General features: G+C 44.9%; 1 protein-coding gene across 1 annotated transcript in view; it reads left to right on the top strand.

Annotated features, from left to right (window-relative positions):
* The first annotated feature begins 1640 nt into the window (after positions 1-1640).
* Positions 1641-18566, top strand: part of LOC135811614 (adhesion G protein-coupled receptor E2-like) — a 59559-nt gene continuing 42633 nt past the window's right edge. The window contains exons 1-2 of the mRNA XM_065324849.1: positions 1641-1849; positions 3698-3835. Coding sequence (XP_065180921.1) covers positions 1654-1849; positions 3698-3835 — 334 coding nt within the window. The 5' untranslated portion in view covers positions 1641-1653. The remainder of the gene's footprint in view (positions 1850-3697; positions 3836-18566) is intronic.

Raw genomic sequence — 18566 nt, 5'->3', positions numbered from 1 at the left:
CACCAAGCAGATGGTTATACATCTTTGGCACAATAGAACCATCCAAGTCAGGGGGCTTCTACTTCTTTCTTGCTCCTACAGTAACCATAAAACATAGACAGGACCGTGATCAAGCTGGGCATTTCTTGCACACGCTGTATTGTCAACAAGCGATCTTCTTCTGTGCAGAGTTCGCTACACCACCGGCCATATCCCAAGGATGGATACTATCAAGAAACCGTATGGTAAAGGTAAGTATTTCGTTGCTAATAGGGCCAATACACTAATACATGTCATAGCCCGTTGAGGTCTGTACTCGATCATGCACACCAAAAAAGGCAATTAGAGATGCCCTGTACTACTCGTTCTCCATCTGCAAGGATGTTCCAGGCATTATTTTGTAAATGGCGAAGTAGACTGGGAAGACTTATTCACACCGAGTCTCGTTCTGAATACGTACACGACGTAGTAAACATAATGTTGGACGGGTGTGATTCTTGAAATGACGGGAGGCTGAGAAGAATTGGTGCATGCCTACCTATTCTACACAAGAGCATGGCCGCAGATGACATTGTTCCCGAAAAAGATGGTCACCTCTCTTGAATATTGCTTCACGTACACTGGAGGGGGAGGGCTGTTGGAAGATTTTACTTGAAATTGTTCCACGCATTTAAAGAAACCTCAGACAGCTATATTTACTACTGGAGTTTTTGCGAGCCGACTTAGGTAAATATTTTGTGCTGGTTTGTACGTCACCCGGTATGTTCTGAAGTGTACGTGTGAGAATAGGGTAGATTATTTATTTATTTTAATTTTAACAAAGACCACTTAATGCCAAACATGAGATGCAGCTAGGGGAAGCACGCACAACCTGAATCGTGGCAGTGGTGGTGTAGTGCTACTGGTTCAGCGAACATACTCGTACAAGTAGTACGTTAGGGGCGAAAACCTCAGCTAAATCTCGTGAAGCGCTATTCAGCCAGCAAAGGAAAATCCCAGCGTGTGCAGTAGAGCAGGGCTGGAAAGAAGGGAGAAAGCGCCATGGCACCAAACTCTGTACCGGAATTTTGAGAGAGTGAATTTCTTCATTATCTGAACCGGTATTCCCTCAGAGTCCAATGATTTCTTTCATAACACATTGCAAGTCACGAGAACAGCTCTGTGATCAAGTACAGTCAACAGACAGAAAGACAACTTTTCCAGCGCTGGTTTCTAAATCCAAAATCAAGGCACAGCGAACTGTAGAAGGTTCATGAATGTTCCACTGACCAGTGGTATTTTGCTCAGCAAAACAACTGATCATATTGTGTGAATATCTTCCTATTGATTACAGATCCATTCAAAACCAGTATACTATTCTGCTTACTGCCCTCAATGTGCTGGATGTACTCAACTTGTGCCCAAGAACCATCATGTGGAGCCGTCAATCGATACACTGAACTGATTCCAAACCATGGCAGTGTTCTTCAGAGTTACGACTCTTACACTACTGCTACTGCTACTGCTACTACTAATGCTACTAGAAGCACACCGCGAACGCCGCTGTCGTCCAGCACACCATACACAGTAGTTTTCGAGTATCCTGAAAATTGCAACTTGGTAGCTCGTCAGATTTTTTTCGCGTCACTAGGTATGTGTGGCTTCAGCGTGCATCGTCAACAGCACAATGGAGGGATGTGGTCACATTGGACACCTGTACTTTTTTCTCATATGCCGCATCTTTCTAAAAATGGAGCGAAGTATTACGATGAATTAAGGATATCACTACCCATTGTGAGACGTACCCGTATCAGAGTTGCAATAAGGAACCGAAATAGATGTCACACACACCTGGTCGGTACTGAGCCATTCATATCTCTGGTTTGCGAGGGTAAGTTATTTTTACAAATCATTGTCCCAAATTCCCCATTTGAAATATGTAGAGAAATGAACAGTATGATGGGTCCCGATATAGGTACACTATTATAATGTCAGCAGAGGCAAGCCGGACCTCTCGAGCTGAATCCATCTGGACGACCTAAGACAGTTTGCTGCGGATCGCAATGGATGGCGGCAGATAATCTGAAGGAGTCGCCACAACTGCTGGATATTACCATACATATTGCCCAGAGCTAGAGAACAGCAGCGGAAGCATGTATAGCACGGCTGGGCATGTTGTACGCGTATCTGTGTTATTATTATTGTAATCTACAATGTACGTTTGAAGATGATCGTATTCCAGAGTCTTCATTTTCGCGTCCCACCCTTCAGTGGAAATGATGAAGGTAATGGTTAACTTCATGAACGGAACATGATGAAAATTAATGTCAACTGTGTGGGGTTCATGCACCATTCTTAGAGGGCGCGATTTACAGAAGGCAAAGAGCGTAATACACAAGCAGAAGGACGAACATTTGCGATTTCGTAACTCTGAGTCACATGAACTGACTCGGATCTTCTTCTTAGGACATCGAATGATCGATTACATTCTTTAAACTCAGAGTTACGACATCGCAACTGTTCGTCCTTCTGTTTATTATTATTATTTATAGTATTATCAACCTATTCGCGTTGTCACGCCAAGCAAGCTTGGCCAGTCTTCGCTTAGGCCAAATGGAATGAATAATGAGGAACGAGCTTGGTCAATGAGGTGCTAATACGCATGCAACAGCGGAATTTTGTAACTTTTCAACAGCAGAATAGTAAAAAAGGAAAATGATCCTTCTCTTTGTGACATTTTAAAAGACTTTGTCTGAGAAAACCAGACAATGTGTGTGCAGTTGATCTCTCCGATTTCGCCCAAATATTGCAGGTAATTCAGAATAGGTGTAGACCGACTGTGTCAAGCCCTTGACAAAGTTTCTCAAGCATGAAACAGGCATACCCCTCAGATATGGTCAGAACATCACATAAGATATGGGTCTACAAACAGGCAAAGCGTACACGAACAAGCTAAGAACAAACTTCCATCAAGCCAACATTACCTCACCTTGGAGGAGGTCCTGACGAAGTACCGCTCAGCCACGCAAGCATCCCAGAGGACGAGAGCCATCGCCCCTGACAAAATAATAGTTTTGAAAAAGCCAATTTAGAAGCGATGATAAAAGGGCTATGTACTCAACTAGCCATCGACTGGTAGCTTAGCTTACTTAAAGCTCGTAGCTGTACTGATGAGGCATGCGTGGCCAAAAAATGTTGCTGTCTACAGCATTGGGTTTCCTTGAAATTAATTAACATTTTTGAATTTTTCCACTCCACCATGCTGAAATACGTGCAACCTCATACCTGAGCAGGAAAGCAGGCACCTCGCGACGTATTGTGAGACATTTCTACTCCAACACAACTCCCGATGCTGCAGAACAAAAAAGTGTGTTATTTACTCTGACAGGGAAAAGCAGCGGTGATTCTCGTATCCGTCCCGAATGGGACTCACGACGGCAGAATTAACTGTGAGCATGTGTGTGTGAGAGTGGGAGAACGAAATGAAAAAGAAAAGAAGAGTCTTGTAATAAAGGTCAAATTTAAGAAGAGCAGTACTAGACTAACTGGCTGAGCAGATGTTACTCCATTGTTTTCTGTTGCGGGCATAGGTGCCGAGATCACGAAGGCAGCTGGGCTTAAAAATGCAGATAGGTGTGAGCGGTGATCGTCTCAAGAAACTCTGAAACTCTGAGTTGCGGCTAAGTGTTCACTGTCCTGTTGATGCTTGCATATACCTATAATATCGGTACTTGTGTAGATGTAAATGAATGTACAGAAACTCCACATCCATGCAATCCGTACAGTGGAGTTGTTTCTGGCCAATGTTTCAACACCTATGGTTCCTACTCCTGCGTTTGCTACTCCTCGTTTAAACAGGCTGGCGGAACATGCCAAGGTTAGAAATAATTTGACGGTTCCCGTGGTGGATTTCTGCAGCCAGTACATTCTGTACTTGAGCACAGAGCTGGTCGCATGCATCTCTGAGACTCTGATGCTAGCATAAGTCAAATCATCAGTCTCACTACTTTTCACAGATATGTTTTCCATCATCGTGATTACCTTGCTGATTTCCATTTCAAGATTACGAATAGTGAGCGACGACTAAATAAAATCAATCTTCCCAAATTTAAATCATTGTCTAAGTCTCTCTTCATTTTCCGAACTGCTATTCTATGGAACTGTTTACCTCCCCAGTCTAACATCGGAAGCCTCGCTCTATAAGTTCAAAGCTGCCCTCAGGAAATTTACAGCTGACCATGCTTATGCAATCAACGGAATTCCGCCACCTTGCAGTTGATTTTCCCCATTTCTCTCCTCATCAATCTCTACTTGTCTTTGTACATACATCCACATCTACTGTTCTTTCAATCAAATGAACCCCTCGATAGGCACATTGCCTTTGGGTCATTTCATATTAATAATAATAATAATTTAGAAGAGAAAAGGACATATGGATACGAGTTAAGAGTAACTCTCCATCACTGTAACATGATACTATATACAGTCAGAAAGTGCAATAACTAGGCACAAAACTGACAGAAAACGCCGTAGCAAAAGGTGCCGGATTAGAGAGGGACGACTGTACTCTATTTCCTCCTATTTAACGTGTACTATAAGCCTCCAAGTTCGCATTTCAAAATGAATGCCTCAGGCCGGTCACACTGAGGGAACAGTCTTCAGATTATACACCGTGAATAATTTTGTTGTATTTTTCAAAAGGGTCACACTGGACTTATACGATGAAAACAATCTCACCCACACGAACTATAATAATTGTTTCGTAACCGATCGTTTCTGCCAGTCTGTCAGCCCCATTCCTTGGCCAGAGCTGCATCAGCGCAGGCTTTAGAGTGTCGCTCCACTTCATGAAAGCAATAGCAAAACAAGGAAACCCAAACAACTGCCGTGGAAGCTGCGGATGATAATAGTCTTCTGCGGAAAAGCACATCCTCGAGCTGATTTTCATTGAGTGGACTCTTTATTTATTGTTTACAAAGAACACAAACCCGGCTCGAGACAAAAATTAATGACAAGAAAGATAACAAAGTCGCAGGGAGAACGAAGAAACGGCTAGAACACAGAAGTTGTGGGTTGGCAGAACAAACAACTATTGTATCAGGGCTGGCTACTAGTATCCACTAGCGCAGCTGTGTAGGCGGGCGTTGTGGACTTCCCCCCCCCCCCCCGACCAAAGGTCTCGGTATACTTGCACACTACGAGCACCAGGGGGGGGGGGGAACAAGAAAGAAGGAAGAATTAAAATATTGGCGGCGCATCCAATTTCGAAAAAAGAGTGTCAGCACTGACGCAATGCACGCAGTCAAGTAAAGCCAGTTTAGCAAACGAACGTTTTCGTTCCCTTCTCCTTCTGGTTAAGTACAGAGAATTATGGAAAATGTCAAAATATAGCAACTTATAGAGCGAGGACCTATGCTTTTGCTGTAGCTCTATAAGTTGCTGCATTTGGACATTTTTCCATTATTCCCATAACTAATACTCATGATGAAAAGGGACGAAACGTTCCGGTCCTAATTTGGCTTTACTTGACTGTGTGGATTGAGTCGGTGCTGACACAAAAGAAGAAATTTTAGGCCGTCAGTTCGTATGATAGTGCTCAAATTTCCCGTTTAGCGACAAAATTAATATCCATGGAAACCACGGATTTTTCTACATTTTCCTCCCTGCGACCGGGTTCTTAATCTTAGTACATGTAGATTGATGTAAAAAATATGTGATAACTGTCGATTCATGTTATCCAGCTGTCTAGCGTATTTCACAGAGCAATTTTAAATCAATTTAAAAAGGAAAAAGACATTATGGATACGAGTATCATGTTCCAGGGATGGAGAGTTACTCTTAACTCGTATCCGTAATGTCTTTTTCCTTTTTACATTTATTTATGGCTCAACATCCGAGTTTCAAAATTAATTTTAAATGACATTGCTTTTCTTTATTTTCTACAGACATTGACGAATGCAAGACGAACAAGGACGTCTGCATTGATGTTGTTAGCTATTGTACAAACACTGAAGGATCATTTGAATGCCCGTGCAGAAGAGGCTTTGCCGGACCTCAGTGTCAAGGTACAAGAATAGCAACGCATTATGTATTGTGGTTCTCTACTTCGAAGTACATGTTTGAGCATAATCAATCATAATTGTTTATGAAAAAATGCACCCCTACTAGCTACACGCTCCTTTAAAAATAGGACAGTACTGATGATATAAGCTAAGAAATATGAAGCGTGATCCCCGTGGACAGTGGTCCCTCCTAAACAAGTTATCTGGACGAGCCATTGTAAAGTCTACTCCCGCCGCACCACTTCCAGAACTCACAGATACGTTTGCAGCAGTTGTTCATGACCCAACCCGTCCACAACCACTGCAGATACCTGCTTCGAAAGATGCTACCACAACGAGCACCCTGACTGATTTCGCCTTAGTAAATGCGGAGGCAGTTATGGACATACTGACCAATCTTAACTCCTACAAGTCTGCTGGTTCGGATGGCATTCCTCCATGCATGTTTAAGTCATGTAAGGCGTCTATTGCAGCCCCGCTAGCGTCCATTATCAACCAGTCCCTCCTCTCGGGTGTGTTTCCTACAGCGTACAAGCACGCACATGTGTGTCCTCTATTCAAATCCGGAGACAAACTGTCAGCTACAAACTACCGTCCCATATCTCTGTTCCCACTTGCCTCCAAGGTATTGGAGAAAATCGTTCATCGACAGGTTGTGGAGTTCTTTAGTGATCACAATGAGCTTTCTGCCCTTCCACCGGAACAATTTGCATATCGCTCCAACCACAGCTGTGAGGATGCCCTTGCTCACTCCATTGATAGATGGAACCGAGCATTGGACGATGGTCAACGATGCGCAATAGTGTTTGCAGACATGAGTAAGGCATTTGACCGCGTTCAACATCAGCAGCTAGTCCATGAGCTAGCTAATGTTGGGTTACGGGGCACTGTATTGCAGTGGTTTGCAGATTATCTGTCATGCCGCAGTCAACAAGTCATAGTCAATGGCGAGCATGGCGAGACTGTGCCTCCTACCCGCAAGGGTCGATCCTGGGTCACCGGCTCTTTTGCATTTATATTCGCAAGGTGCCGGAAATTCTCAAGCACAGCGTGTCACAACTCTATGCTGTTGACATTACTTTGCATAAGAGTGCTCGGCCCACTGTGAGTTCTGATGTCTGATGATTGGACAGGAGGGTAATTTCAGTAACGGCACCGCTCGCAGCTAATGTCAAAACACAATTGGATCTTATCAATGTTTTTGCACCGATGGCTACTCTGGATTTTCATGCGAAGGTACACAATTGCCTTGTCGGAGAGTGGATGTTTAAAATACAAAGCTGTGCCTTTGATGCGATTCCACACCCAAAAGAGATTTTGAGATAGAAGTACAATAGTTTCATAGATAAATCTGTGATGATGACACGAAATTAGTCAATCTTACAGGTTCACATACCAAGGACATAATTATAGCAAGAGAGACTTTTTATGCATTAAACCTGGCAAGACATTCACAGTTTAGGCAGCATGATTCATTCCTCAAAGAAACTATGTACATGTACATGTATAGCAAGTACTGATGTAGGACCGTGTCTTATATCCCTTACAGACATCAATGAATGTACAGATGAAGTTGACGTGTGTAGCGGCGAGATCAATGGTGAGAATCGTGCTTGTGCAAACAACGCTGGGTCCTACAATTGTCCATGTTTGGCAGGTAATTATGACGTCAACTGTTTAGGTAAGACACCATTGAGTTCTCTTCGCCTATCCAATGAGAGGATGGTTGTGTTTTTGTAGCAAGATTTATACTCCATGCAAAGTGCTTTGTGCAAGGTCAAATTGCTGCATTTGCATTCATTTTGTTTGCAGTAAAGGTAATTGGGCCCAATGTAAAATATGTGGTCACTGAACCACTGGAGGTGATATCTGTACGGACTTGGCGTGAGTATGTCTTCATCAACATTTTCTGGTTTGCTGATAAAAAAAGGAAAAGAAAAAAAGAAGAAACAACAGCATTATGTTCATGAGAAGTAGTTGCATAATGTGCCTCTGTCACATGCCAACTGGAAATTATGATGCAAGGCAACAGGCTCGTAATTGCAAACGAAAGGCTGTGCAACCTGATTAAACTGTGACATACATTTGATGTGTACATATACAATCGAGGTGAAAAAGCTTTATAGCTGTAACTTCAAGTTTCACGCATTTCAGCGATTGTCAGACAGCAGCATTTGGCATTCATTGCTTCGAGCTGCGTCGACTGGCTTTGTTTGTGGTGTGCGGATTGTATTTCAAAACCTCAATCTGGTGGTCCCATAGCTATAGTACTTTGAAGTACACGAATGAGATACATGTGCAATGTAGTTTCGGGAGTCTAGGAGAGGCTTCCCCAATAGGCCGGCCGCAAAAATTGGCCCAAAATGGGACTTATCGAAAACTCGCTAAGTTTTTGCTGATTTTGGACGGTACCTTTGAGACTCCCCGATAATCTACCAAATGTTATTGCAAAGTGCGTTTTCGAACGAATGATGCTGCTGCAAGCATGACCACTAGAGCTCTCTACTTCAGTACTTGTGGGACTAGTGCGTTGAGGTCGTGTGGCTCGTGGCCTTTGACCTCTCAAATAAACATTATCCCTGAAGGAGATCGTTACTAGTCAAATCCCCAAATCGACCGGCCGAAACATTCGCCGGAAACGAGACTTATCGAAAAATTGGTAAGCTTTTTACCGATTTTGGAGGGTTAATTTGCGAATCCCCTGAAAATCTACCCAAATCCTTGGTAGTCATGTCGAGAACGGTACTACCTCCTGCTTTGACTTAGAAATTTGCTTTCCGAAACTGCCGCAGATCGTTCTATGATGTCTGCGAAGAAAGCATAGCCATCCAGAATAGTTATCAGCATTGTTACTCATTTCAACAAATCACTTGCTAATCTCCCGCCAATCATTCAAACAATGCAGAGGTCGTAAGGGAAACGTCGTTTTCCCTTACGACCTCTGTTACGTGTACTGTGCATGTACACGTCACGTTCTTGGAAGTATATGTACCCAAAATAGAAGAGAATGTTGGGGATAAATGTTAAGACAGTGGTCATAAAGATCACAGTTAAATATTGCGACAGAGCGTTCGGCCAAGCTCCAATTTATTGAAACTCGTCACCACCATGCGCTCTCAGCTGATGATGACGATAATAAATTGTGGATTGTAGAGGATGATCATGGACGCAAGTGCGCGCTTTTCACATACTGTATAAGTACAAATTTTCGCCTGGAAATAACTTTCGCTATATTCGGTCAAGAAATGCCATGGCGAAAGAGCGTATGCTGCAGTTAGTTGACATCTGGAAAGACCACAACATCTACCGACAGCTGAAAATCCGGATAATGCATGCCCTTGTGTGATCTGTCCTGCTGTGTGGAGCTGAGAGTTGGACTCCCCGGAAGACAGATGAACGACGAATACAGGCAGCAGAAATGTAGTGCTACCGACGTCTGCTCAGAGTATCCTGGATGGAGAAGCGCACAAATGAAAGTATCCTGGTGGAGTTGGGAGTACAGAGACAGCTACTAGCCAGGGTCAAGATGCGCAAGCTGACCTATTTCGGGCACACATGCCGCCCATCTGGCTGCAAGCTGGTACGTGACGTGATGTTTGGTGTCGTGGATGGTAACAGAAAGCGTGGTCGTCCGAATATTTCCTTTGCTGACAATATCGTTTCGTGGACGTTTTCATTTCTTGTTGGCTGAGTTTTACGAAATAAACAAGAAATGTTGTTCTTTTCGAACGAACAGGTCTGGGATCGAGGTCCGACAGTTTTGGGCGTACTGGTACGCCGCAGTCTCTTATCTTTTGTTTTCTTGCTTTGCAAGCTGGTTGCCTTTTTTCTGGACTCCCTTGATTTCATCAGTCGTACCTGCCTTTCCGTTATGCCTCCAAGGAAATCCAAGGCCCCCTCGGCAGCGCAGCTGGTACCTCCAAGGAAAATATCCAAGGCCCCCTCGGCAGAGCAGCTGACCGTGGAGCTCAATGCAATGAGGGAGAAGTTTGAGGCGGAAAAGGAAGAGAGCGCCCTGAGAATCAGGCTCCTCGACGGACAGCTGGAATGGGGAAATGAGTCGTCCTCGTCCAAGCGTCAACGCCGTAATGTTTCTGTGTCGTCCTCGTCTTCATCGTCTTCGTCATCATCTTCTTCATCGTCCTCATCATCAGATTCGTCGGCCTCATCGGACGACTCCCGCCGGAAAAGAAAAACCAAAAAATTCAAAAAATTGAAGAAGTCGCGAAGATCCTCCACCTCGATGTCAGCGCGAAAGTGAAAGACAAGGTCTTATGAAGTGCAGCACGGCCTGAATGAGCAGCTGCAACGCCTACTCAAGAAGACCAGGCGGGACCTGCGGAAGCTGATGGGTGGCCGAAGTCTCTCTAAGAGGCTCAGAAGAGGTGAGTCGTTGCTGTCTGCTAGACAAGAATGGTTGGTGGTGGCGGATGTGCATGGCCACGAGGCGGCAATCAGGTTTCAGAAGGGGGGTGAGCTGGTCGACATCCCGTCGTGCTCCGAAAAGTCGAAAAAGCTAATCACTGCGATTCAAAGCACAAAGCAAAGAGCCCCCACTGTTAATGCTAGGCAGCCCTTTGGTGGCAGTGCCCCAGCCACCTCGTCCAGGAGCTGGGGCAATTCCCCAATCCCCTTCACGCTGGGCGTCACAGCAACCCCTGCCCCAGCAGTTCCCCCCAGACCCCCCAGGCCTGTGTGCCACCGCTGCAGCAGCGCTGACCGCTTCGTCAGATTCTGCACCCAGGCCATCTCTGCCCCCGCTGCTAGAAAATAAGCCTGCTGTTGTTGCACCAATTCATTCCGATGAAGAAAGAGATGTTGATTCTTATTTGATGGAGGCTGATGGTGGGTGGGATGTGCGTGAAGTTGGTGTTCAAGATGTTCAAGTAGGTAGCCTAGCTAAATGTATGCAATTTTGGCGCATGATGGGGGCATCTAGGTTTATTCAAACCCTAGTACTGCATGGATACGCACTGCCCTTCATAGAGGTCCCGCGTGCAAGAGAGTTTGCAAACCACCGCAGTGCATGCGAGAATGCCGAGTTTGTTTGTGACTCGGTGGAAAGTCTGCTGAACCAGGGTTGCATTCAAGAAGTAAAAAGGGATGATGTTGTAGTCACCAGTCCGTTAGGCGTTGTGAACAACGGCAAGAAGCTACGACTCATTGTGAACTTGAGGTATGTAAACAAGCATTTGCAAAACTTTAAGTTCAAGCTCGAGGACATGAAGGTCGTGGCAAATGTGTACTCTCAGGGAGATTTTTTGGTAACGTTCGATTTGAAGAGTGGGTACCATCATATTGAAATTGCGAAGGCGTATTGGAAGTACTTGGGTTTCTCCTGGGTGGGGAAGGGGGGGGGGGGGGGGGGGTGATCGCAGGTGGTTCGTTTTCCGTGTTCTGCCCTTCGGTCTATCCACTGCCCCGTATTTTTTCACGAAGGTAACCCGTGTCTTAATAAGACATTGGCGGAGGGACGGCATCATATGCCAGCTTTACATGGATGACGGGTCGGGTGGGCACTCTACAGTCGAGGGTGCACAGGCAGTAGCGAAAAGATTGAAATCAGATCTAGTTCAGGCCGGATTTGTTCCAAACGAAAATAAGTGCCACTGGGAGCCCTCACAGACAGTAGAAATGCTTAGCATGGAAGTCGACATGAGGGAAGGGATCATACGGGTCACTAATGGACGCGTGGAAAAGCTGAAGACGTTTGTAGAATAGCTGTCACAGGTCGAATATCCAACTGCCAGACAATTGGCCAGGCTTACGGGGTATTTACTATCTATGTCTCTGGCATTAGGCCCCGTTTGCAGGTTGAGGACGAGGTCATTTTATGCTCTGATTATGAACCGTGAGTCGTGGCATGCAAAACTCAGCTGGTCTCAAATGGCGCTTCAAGATCTGGAGTTTTGGTCTGGCTCGTTTAGTCAATGCCACGGTCAACCTTTTTGGAAAAAAGACCCCAGGGTTACAGTGCTCTTGTGGTCCGACGCGAGCGACTCTGGCTGGGGAGGTTTCTCAGTTACATCAAAAGGAACTGAATTAGCTAAAGGGGAATGGACCAAAGAAATTGTGCAGGCTAGTGCCAGCTCCACATGGCGTGAGCTGCGAGCTATTTTGTTGGTTCTGAGTTCGCTTTCGAAAGAGATTGAAGGTGGCGTTTGCATTCACAGAAGCGATAACCAGGCAGCCGTGCACATCATACAAGTAGGCAGTTCAAAATCTCGTTTGCAGAGCGAAGCACTGGAGATTTACAAGCTGTGCGCCGTGCATGGTATTCAGTTGCTTGCAGAATGGGTGCCTCGCGAAGAAAATGAGCTGGCCGATTACCTTTCAAAGCTGTCTGATACGGATGACTGGCAGTTAAATCCCAAATTGTTCGATTGGCTTGATTCGATGTGGGGCCCTCACAGCATTGATTGCTTTGCAAGCAGCAGAACAAAGCAAATGAGTAGATTCTGCTCAAGGTGGTGCTCGGGTACTGATGCATTCACTGTGAATTGGAGCGGAGAAAGAGTTTGGCTGGTACCACCAATGTACTTGATAGGGCGTGTGGTAGATATGTTGATCGTGTCAAAATGCCACGGTACTTTGGTTGTTCCAGAATGGCAATCGGTGCCATGGTGGCCAAAGTTGCGTAGCGGCCCAAAGTGGGCAGAATTCGTTAAGGAGGCAATCAGCCTGCCAAAGTCCTCATGATACCTTCCTGGAGGGTACTTGTCCATACAATTTCTTTGGTGGCAGTGTGAGTCCTTGTGACGTGTATGCACTACGCATTTGTACAGTGACAAACTGTGTTTGTTAGAAGAGGGATCCTGAAATTCCCCGGCCGCTGGAGTTTTTCTCTGACGGAAAGATGTCTGTTTGTAGAGCATGTGGTGAGGAGCGAGAATGCGTGCATTCAGTGTCTGCGAGGTCCTGCTGCAGGATGTCTCCACTGTGGGGAGGTGATTGTGCTCTGAGCACGTAAGCAACTGCCTGGCAGTGGAAAGCTGTGGGTGCGGGTGAATGGCAGGAGTGGTGGAAGATGGCCAGGTATAGCGACGACATCCCCCTGGGGGAAGAAGGAAGCTGACGAGTCGACTGCACTGGCATAGCCAGCTAGGAAGCATTGACAGAAACCATTCTATTCTCTGTTCAGAACCAGCCAAGGACAACCTCTCAGAGGACATGAAGGCGCTGGAACAATGTCTGCCATCCATTATGAATATGAGTCGGGCACCAAGAACTGTGAAGAAGTACGACTCTGCTTTCTGTAGATGGAGCAAATGGGCAGAGCGTCAGAAGGTGCCTCATCTGCCAGCAGACCCATTTCATGTAGCCCTATATCTGGTCTACATCATGAAAGATGTCAAAACTGTCAGTCCATTGGTCTCAGCCGTGTGCGCCTTGTCATGGAAACATGATATCCAGGGATACCCAGACCCATGCTCTAACGGGGTGGTGAAGAATGTGATGCAGGCAGCCAAGCGCTCTCTGGCTCGACCAAAGGATATAAAATTGCCATTATCAAAACCACTTCTGGAGCGCCTCCATCGGGAACTGTCAAGCTCATCACTGCAAGACCTGCACACCCTAACCCTCATAGTACTGGGTTATGCCGGTATGATCAGGTGGGATGATTTGGCCAACATCTTCGTGGGTGAGGTAGCCATCAAGTCATCGCATATGGCGGTCTTCCTGCAAGTTCGCAAGAACGACCAACTAAGGCAAGGTAACTGGGTGTTCATCAGCCGGTGGGAGAGTGACCTGTGCCCAGTATCACTAGTGGAGCATCTGATTGAAAAAGGAGGGCACCAAGTTCATGTCAAGCTGTTCGGGCGTATAGCTCGTGTAAAGGGCAGGACCGCCATCAAGCACCCGCTATCCTAAAGCAGAGCAAGAGAGTTAGTGCGTGAAGCTCTGAAGCGTATCGGCGTAAACCCAGATGGGTATGGTTTACACAGTTTGAGGTCGAGAGGTGCATCCACGGCTGCTGCAGCAGGAGTACCAGATAGGCTCATTCAGCGAAAGGGAGGATGGAGAAGTGATGCTATGAAGGCTTACATTCAGGATTCCCTGCCCAATCTGCTGCAGGTGTCCCAAGTGCTAGCTGTGTGACTCTACAGTAGAGTCAGTAGTAGTACTGCTATGCTTTAGCGTCCTTGCTGTGGCTGTCCCCCTCAGTTGTTATTCTGTGATGAGTGTGTGTGTGTGTGTGTGTGTGTGTGTGTGTGTGTGTGTGTGTGTGTGTGTGTGTGTGTGTGTGTGTGTGTGTGTGTGTGTGTGTGTGAGAGAGAGAGAGAAGAGTGTGTGTAGGTGTGTGTGTGTGTGTTTGGTGTGTGTGTGTGAGAGAGAGGAGTGTGTGTAGGTGTGCGTATGTGGTGTGTGTGTGTGTGTGTGTGTGTGTGTGTGTGTGTGTGAGAGAGAGAGAGAGAGGAGTGTGTGTGTGTGTGTGAGCATGTGTGCAGTACTGACGTGTGAGTGAGAAAAGAAGTTTTCATTTCTTGTTGGCTGAGTTTTACGAAATAAACAAGAAATGTTGTTCTTTTCGAACGAACAGGTCTGGGACCGAGGTCCGACAGTTTTGGGCGTACTGGCACGCTGTAGTCCCTCATCTTTTGTTTTCTTGCTTTGCAAGTTTTTTGCAAGCTGGTTTCCCACCCTCCCTCCCAATGAGGAGCTTTGTACGGGGTCATGATAGTGAGAGTGCTGGGTTACTCACTTTCTTTGATAGAGTTCTCAATATTGCTGCTACAATATAGGTTATAAGGTGTGCGAGGCATGGAATGTGCGGATGCTCTGTCGATTGCTGTGCTTTTCTGTATGATTCACCTTTCACAACGCTGTCACTCTATGAGGTGTTGTTTTCGCTGGATGTTTTTTTCTGTCTGTGTTCTGGACACAAGAGTGCAACCAGCCTTGCTGTGGCTGACCCCGCAGTTGTTATTCTGTGATGAGTGTGTGTGTGTGTGTGTGTGTGTGTGTAAGAGAGAGAGAGAGAGAGAGAGAGAGAGAGAGAGAGAGAGAGAGAGAGAGAGAGAGAGAGAGAGAGAGAGAGATAGAGAGAGAGAGAGAGAGAGATAGAGAGAGAGAGAGAGAGAGAGAGAGAGGAGTGTGTGTAGGTGTGTGTGTGTGTGTGTGTGTGGTGTGTGTGTGTGTGAGTATGTGTGCAGTACTGGCGTGTGAGTGAGAAAAGAATGGTATGTCTCTGCATGAGAATTGCCAGTTGGCATCTGACAGTGATGCCTGGTAGTCCACTGTGCATCTACTGCTTACACAGCTGCATAATGCCGTTTTTTATTCCCGTAGCTATGCAGAAGACGTTACTTCAGTAACGTCTGGCGCTAGCCAGGGTCCACACAGCTTTAATTTGGTATTTGTGTGTTTGTTTTTTTGTGTCACGCCTGGTGCTATCCCGTATCTGTCCCGTACCGTACCGTATCATCAAACACAGCTGGCCACATATAGCTGGCCGCAATATTCAAATAGGGCTTTCAAACGCAAGATCATAACGTGAAGCAACTTGGAAGAATGGGTATGAATGCGACGTGTATGCGATAGTGCGGGTTCGAATCACAGGATATGCCTGAAAAAATAGGAGAATTGAAAAATTTATAACATCCCTATGCTTTTTTTGCCGTCATCAAGGCGGGAGACGGTGTCGTATTACCCTCGATCGTACCTGTCCCGTACCTATCCCGTACCGTATCGTACCATCAAAGACGGCTGGCCACAATGCATATTCAAATAGGGCTTCCAAATGCAAGATCATAACGTGAAGCAACTTGGAAGAATTAGTATGTATACGAAGAATATCGGGGGATGCATGCAGGGCGCGCGATAATGTGGGTTCGAATCCCAGGTTTTGTCTAAAAAAAGGATCTTTTTTAAGAATTTATAACCTCCCTATGCTTTTTTTTGTATAGGTCATCAAGGCAAAAAAGCTAAGCGTAGGACCCTGAGCTTCCAAGCTCTCTCGTTTTTATTTTACTATTATTATTTTTTCGGCAACGCAGATTATCATGATGATGATGAGGATGATATTCGTTAGGGGGCACGAAATAACAAAAGTTTGTACCCTACTAAAGTTTTTTCTGAACGTTCGGGGTGACAGACCTCGACCAAAAACGAAATTTTTATACGTGATACGCCTGCTGGTGGAGTGATATAACGAAAGATTTCGTAATAGAAAAATTGTACTTCTACAGTAGAACATTGGCATACATTGAATGCAAGCTATGTTTACGCTTCATACATTTGTTCGGCGAGAGCGCGTGGTGGTGACGGGTTTTAGCTCATAAAGATGTCTTGTTCAATTTAACAGTGTGAGTGAGGAAATCTGCTCCTTCTGAAGGCATAAATCGGTGATGGGTAGGCGAAATCAATTAAATAGCCTGCTATGCATAACATGAGAGACGGACGCTTTTTTTACATGACACTAAAAACTAGTATTAACTACCACACTTTTCACATCACCTTCTATTTCATACGAAATACACAAAAGATCGAGTCCTGGTGTGACCGTCAATATTTGTTCGAATGTTTCCCTTTGCCAACGACCTCAACTGATGAATGTTTCAGCTGTTCAAAAACTTACTTTTTAATGATCCTGTTTTTCGTGTATCTACCTGTAGGTATAGGCACTACAACAGTTAGATCAATCACAACAGGGGACGAGAGCACGATTACCATGTCTCAGACAACGGTCTATATTCTGGTGGCAGCAACTTCCGTCCTTGCAGTACTTCTGGGTGTCATTACTCTAGTGTATTGTTTGAAGAGGAAGAAAAGAACCCGAGCTCAATGTACAACCGGAGCAGTATGTAGGGGTACAACACGACGGGAAGCACGCCAAGGTGGAGAGGATGCTGTAACGCTGACGCCAAGTGAACTGCACGTGTTATCCGATTGTACTACTCAACTGGGGGTCAATAACGCGGCTACAACGGGATTTTCGAACGTTACCAACATGGCATCTTCCAGCTGTCCCAGCCAAGTTGACATGACAGTCAATCCTGTGTATGACTTTCCTGTGTATGAAGAAACTGCACCACCACCAGCCAAGCACGAGCGAAGCACCACAACAAATCCAATTTATCATGAATACGAGGAGGTGATTGTTTTCCCAAAGAATTGATCCCTATCACAGATTGACTATGCACAACATATGTAATACAAATCCGTAGATGTGCAAGAAAGAAAATTATATTTCCTTTTTCGCCCATCTACGGATTTGTAAATTTGTCATAATCAGAACATTGGCAGAATTTTGACCCGAATTTGAAAAACGACTGTTATCGAATGACTGTTATCGAGCACATACCGCCAGTTTCCATGTCGAGCCTTTAATACATTCCAGAACGTTTTGGTAATTACAATTTGTATGCTGTAAGTGCCTCCATCGCTGCTACGATTATTTTGCCACAATCATAATGACACCCAATTTTCAAAGCTTGCACAATGCACAATGTACGTATTCTCGTGCCATTCATTATTCACATCAATTTGAAACCATGATTCGAAAAACTCGTAAAGCTGCTGCGTTCAATACCATGATTAGAGCGTTGTATTTTTGTGTCTTTTTGTATTTTGCTTATATTTTTCATCGCAAGTCAAACAGGAAGTTATGCCCAATGTTATGATGACGACGGAAAGTAGAACAGATTGCGGCCTTCAGGCTTTAACCCTTGCGATAACAGCGCAACCTTTTAAGGCTTCACCCATTGTGTAATAATAGTATTTACATGAATGAATGTTTTACATGAATCGTGGCCGAGGGTATTCAAATGAAAGCGATGAGAATTGTTTCTTCTTGCAGCAGTGATCACTCTTCTGTTCGACATTAATCTTTCACAGGAAATATCCATTTTTTGTACATCGCAAGTCAAACGGGCAATCATAATCATACCCAATGTTATGATTACAATGGAAATGGAGCACAGATTGCGACCTTCATGCTAGCCTCGACCAAATATGCTTGCGCATATTTCCGCATATTTTTATGAGACAGTTCATAATGGCATATTGAGCGACAAAGGGAATATTGGAATGAAGGCAGCATATAATTCAATTATACTGAAGAAAATGAGGACAAAACATTCATATTATTGACAAAATGCGTTCAGAAATGCCTTTTATGGATGAATTTGGAACGGTTGAAGCGTTCGCTACATTTCCCCATGGATGAACACTATCGCTACGGTTGCTGGGGAGACACCCCAGCCACACTATTCCATATTTGTTTTGATTTGCACCATTATTCGGGCATAAGCATGATAGCCGTGAAGCCAATGAATATTCCAAGGTTGTAATTTTACTGAAATGATCTACACTTTCTGCTTATATCGAGCATATTTTGGCATATTTTGGCATATCTTTTTGCATATCTTGCTAAGCCTTTGGCATAATTATTGACGTTTTCCCTGATATGCGACGAGCATAATATGCTCTTTTTAGCATATTTGGTCGAGGCCTACTTCATGCTTTCCCCCCCCCCCCTTTGCGTAACAGTGTTTACATGAATGAAATTTTATTTTTTACATGAATCATAGCCGACGATATTCA

Source organism: Sycon ciliatum, chromosome 3 (genome assembly GCF_964019385.1).
Source record: "Sycon ciliatum chromosome 3, ocSycCili1.1, whole genome shotgun sequence".
In the NCBI taxonomy this organism is placed as follows: Eukaryota; Metazoa; Porifera; class Calcarea; order Leucosolenida; family Sycettidae; genus Sycon; species Sycon ciliatum.
The sequence above is the reverse complement of the archived record's forward strand: the minus strand, read 5'-3'. Positions and strand labels throughout refer to the sequence as shown.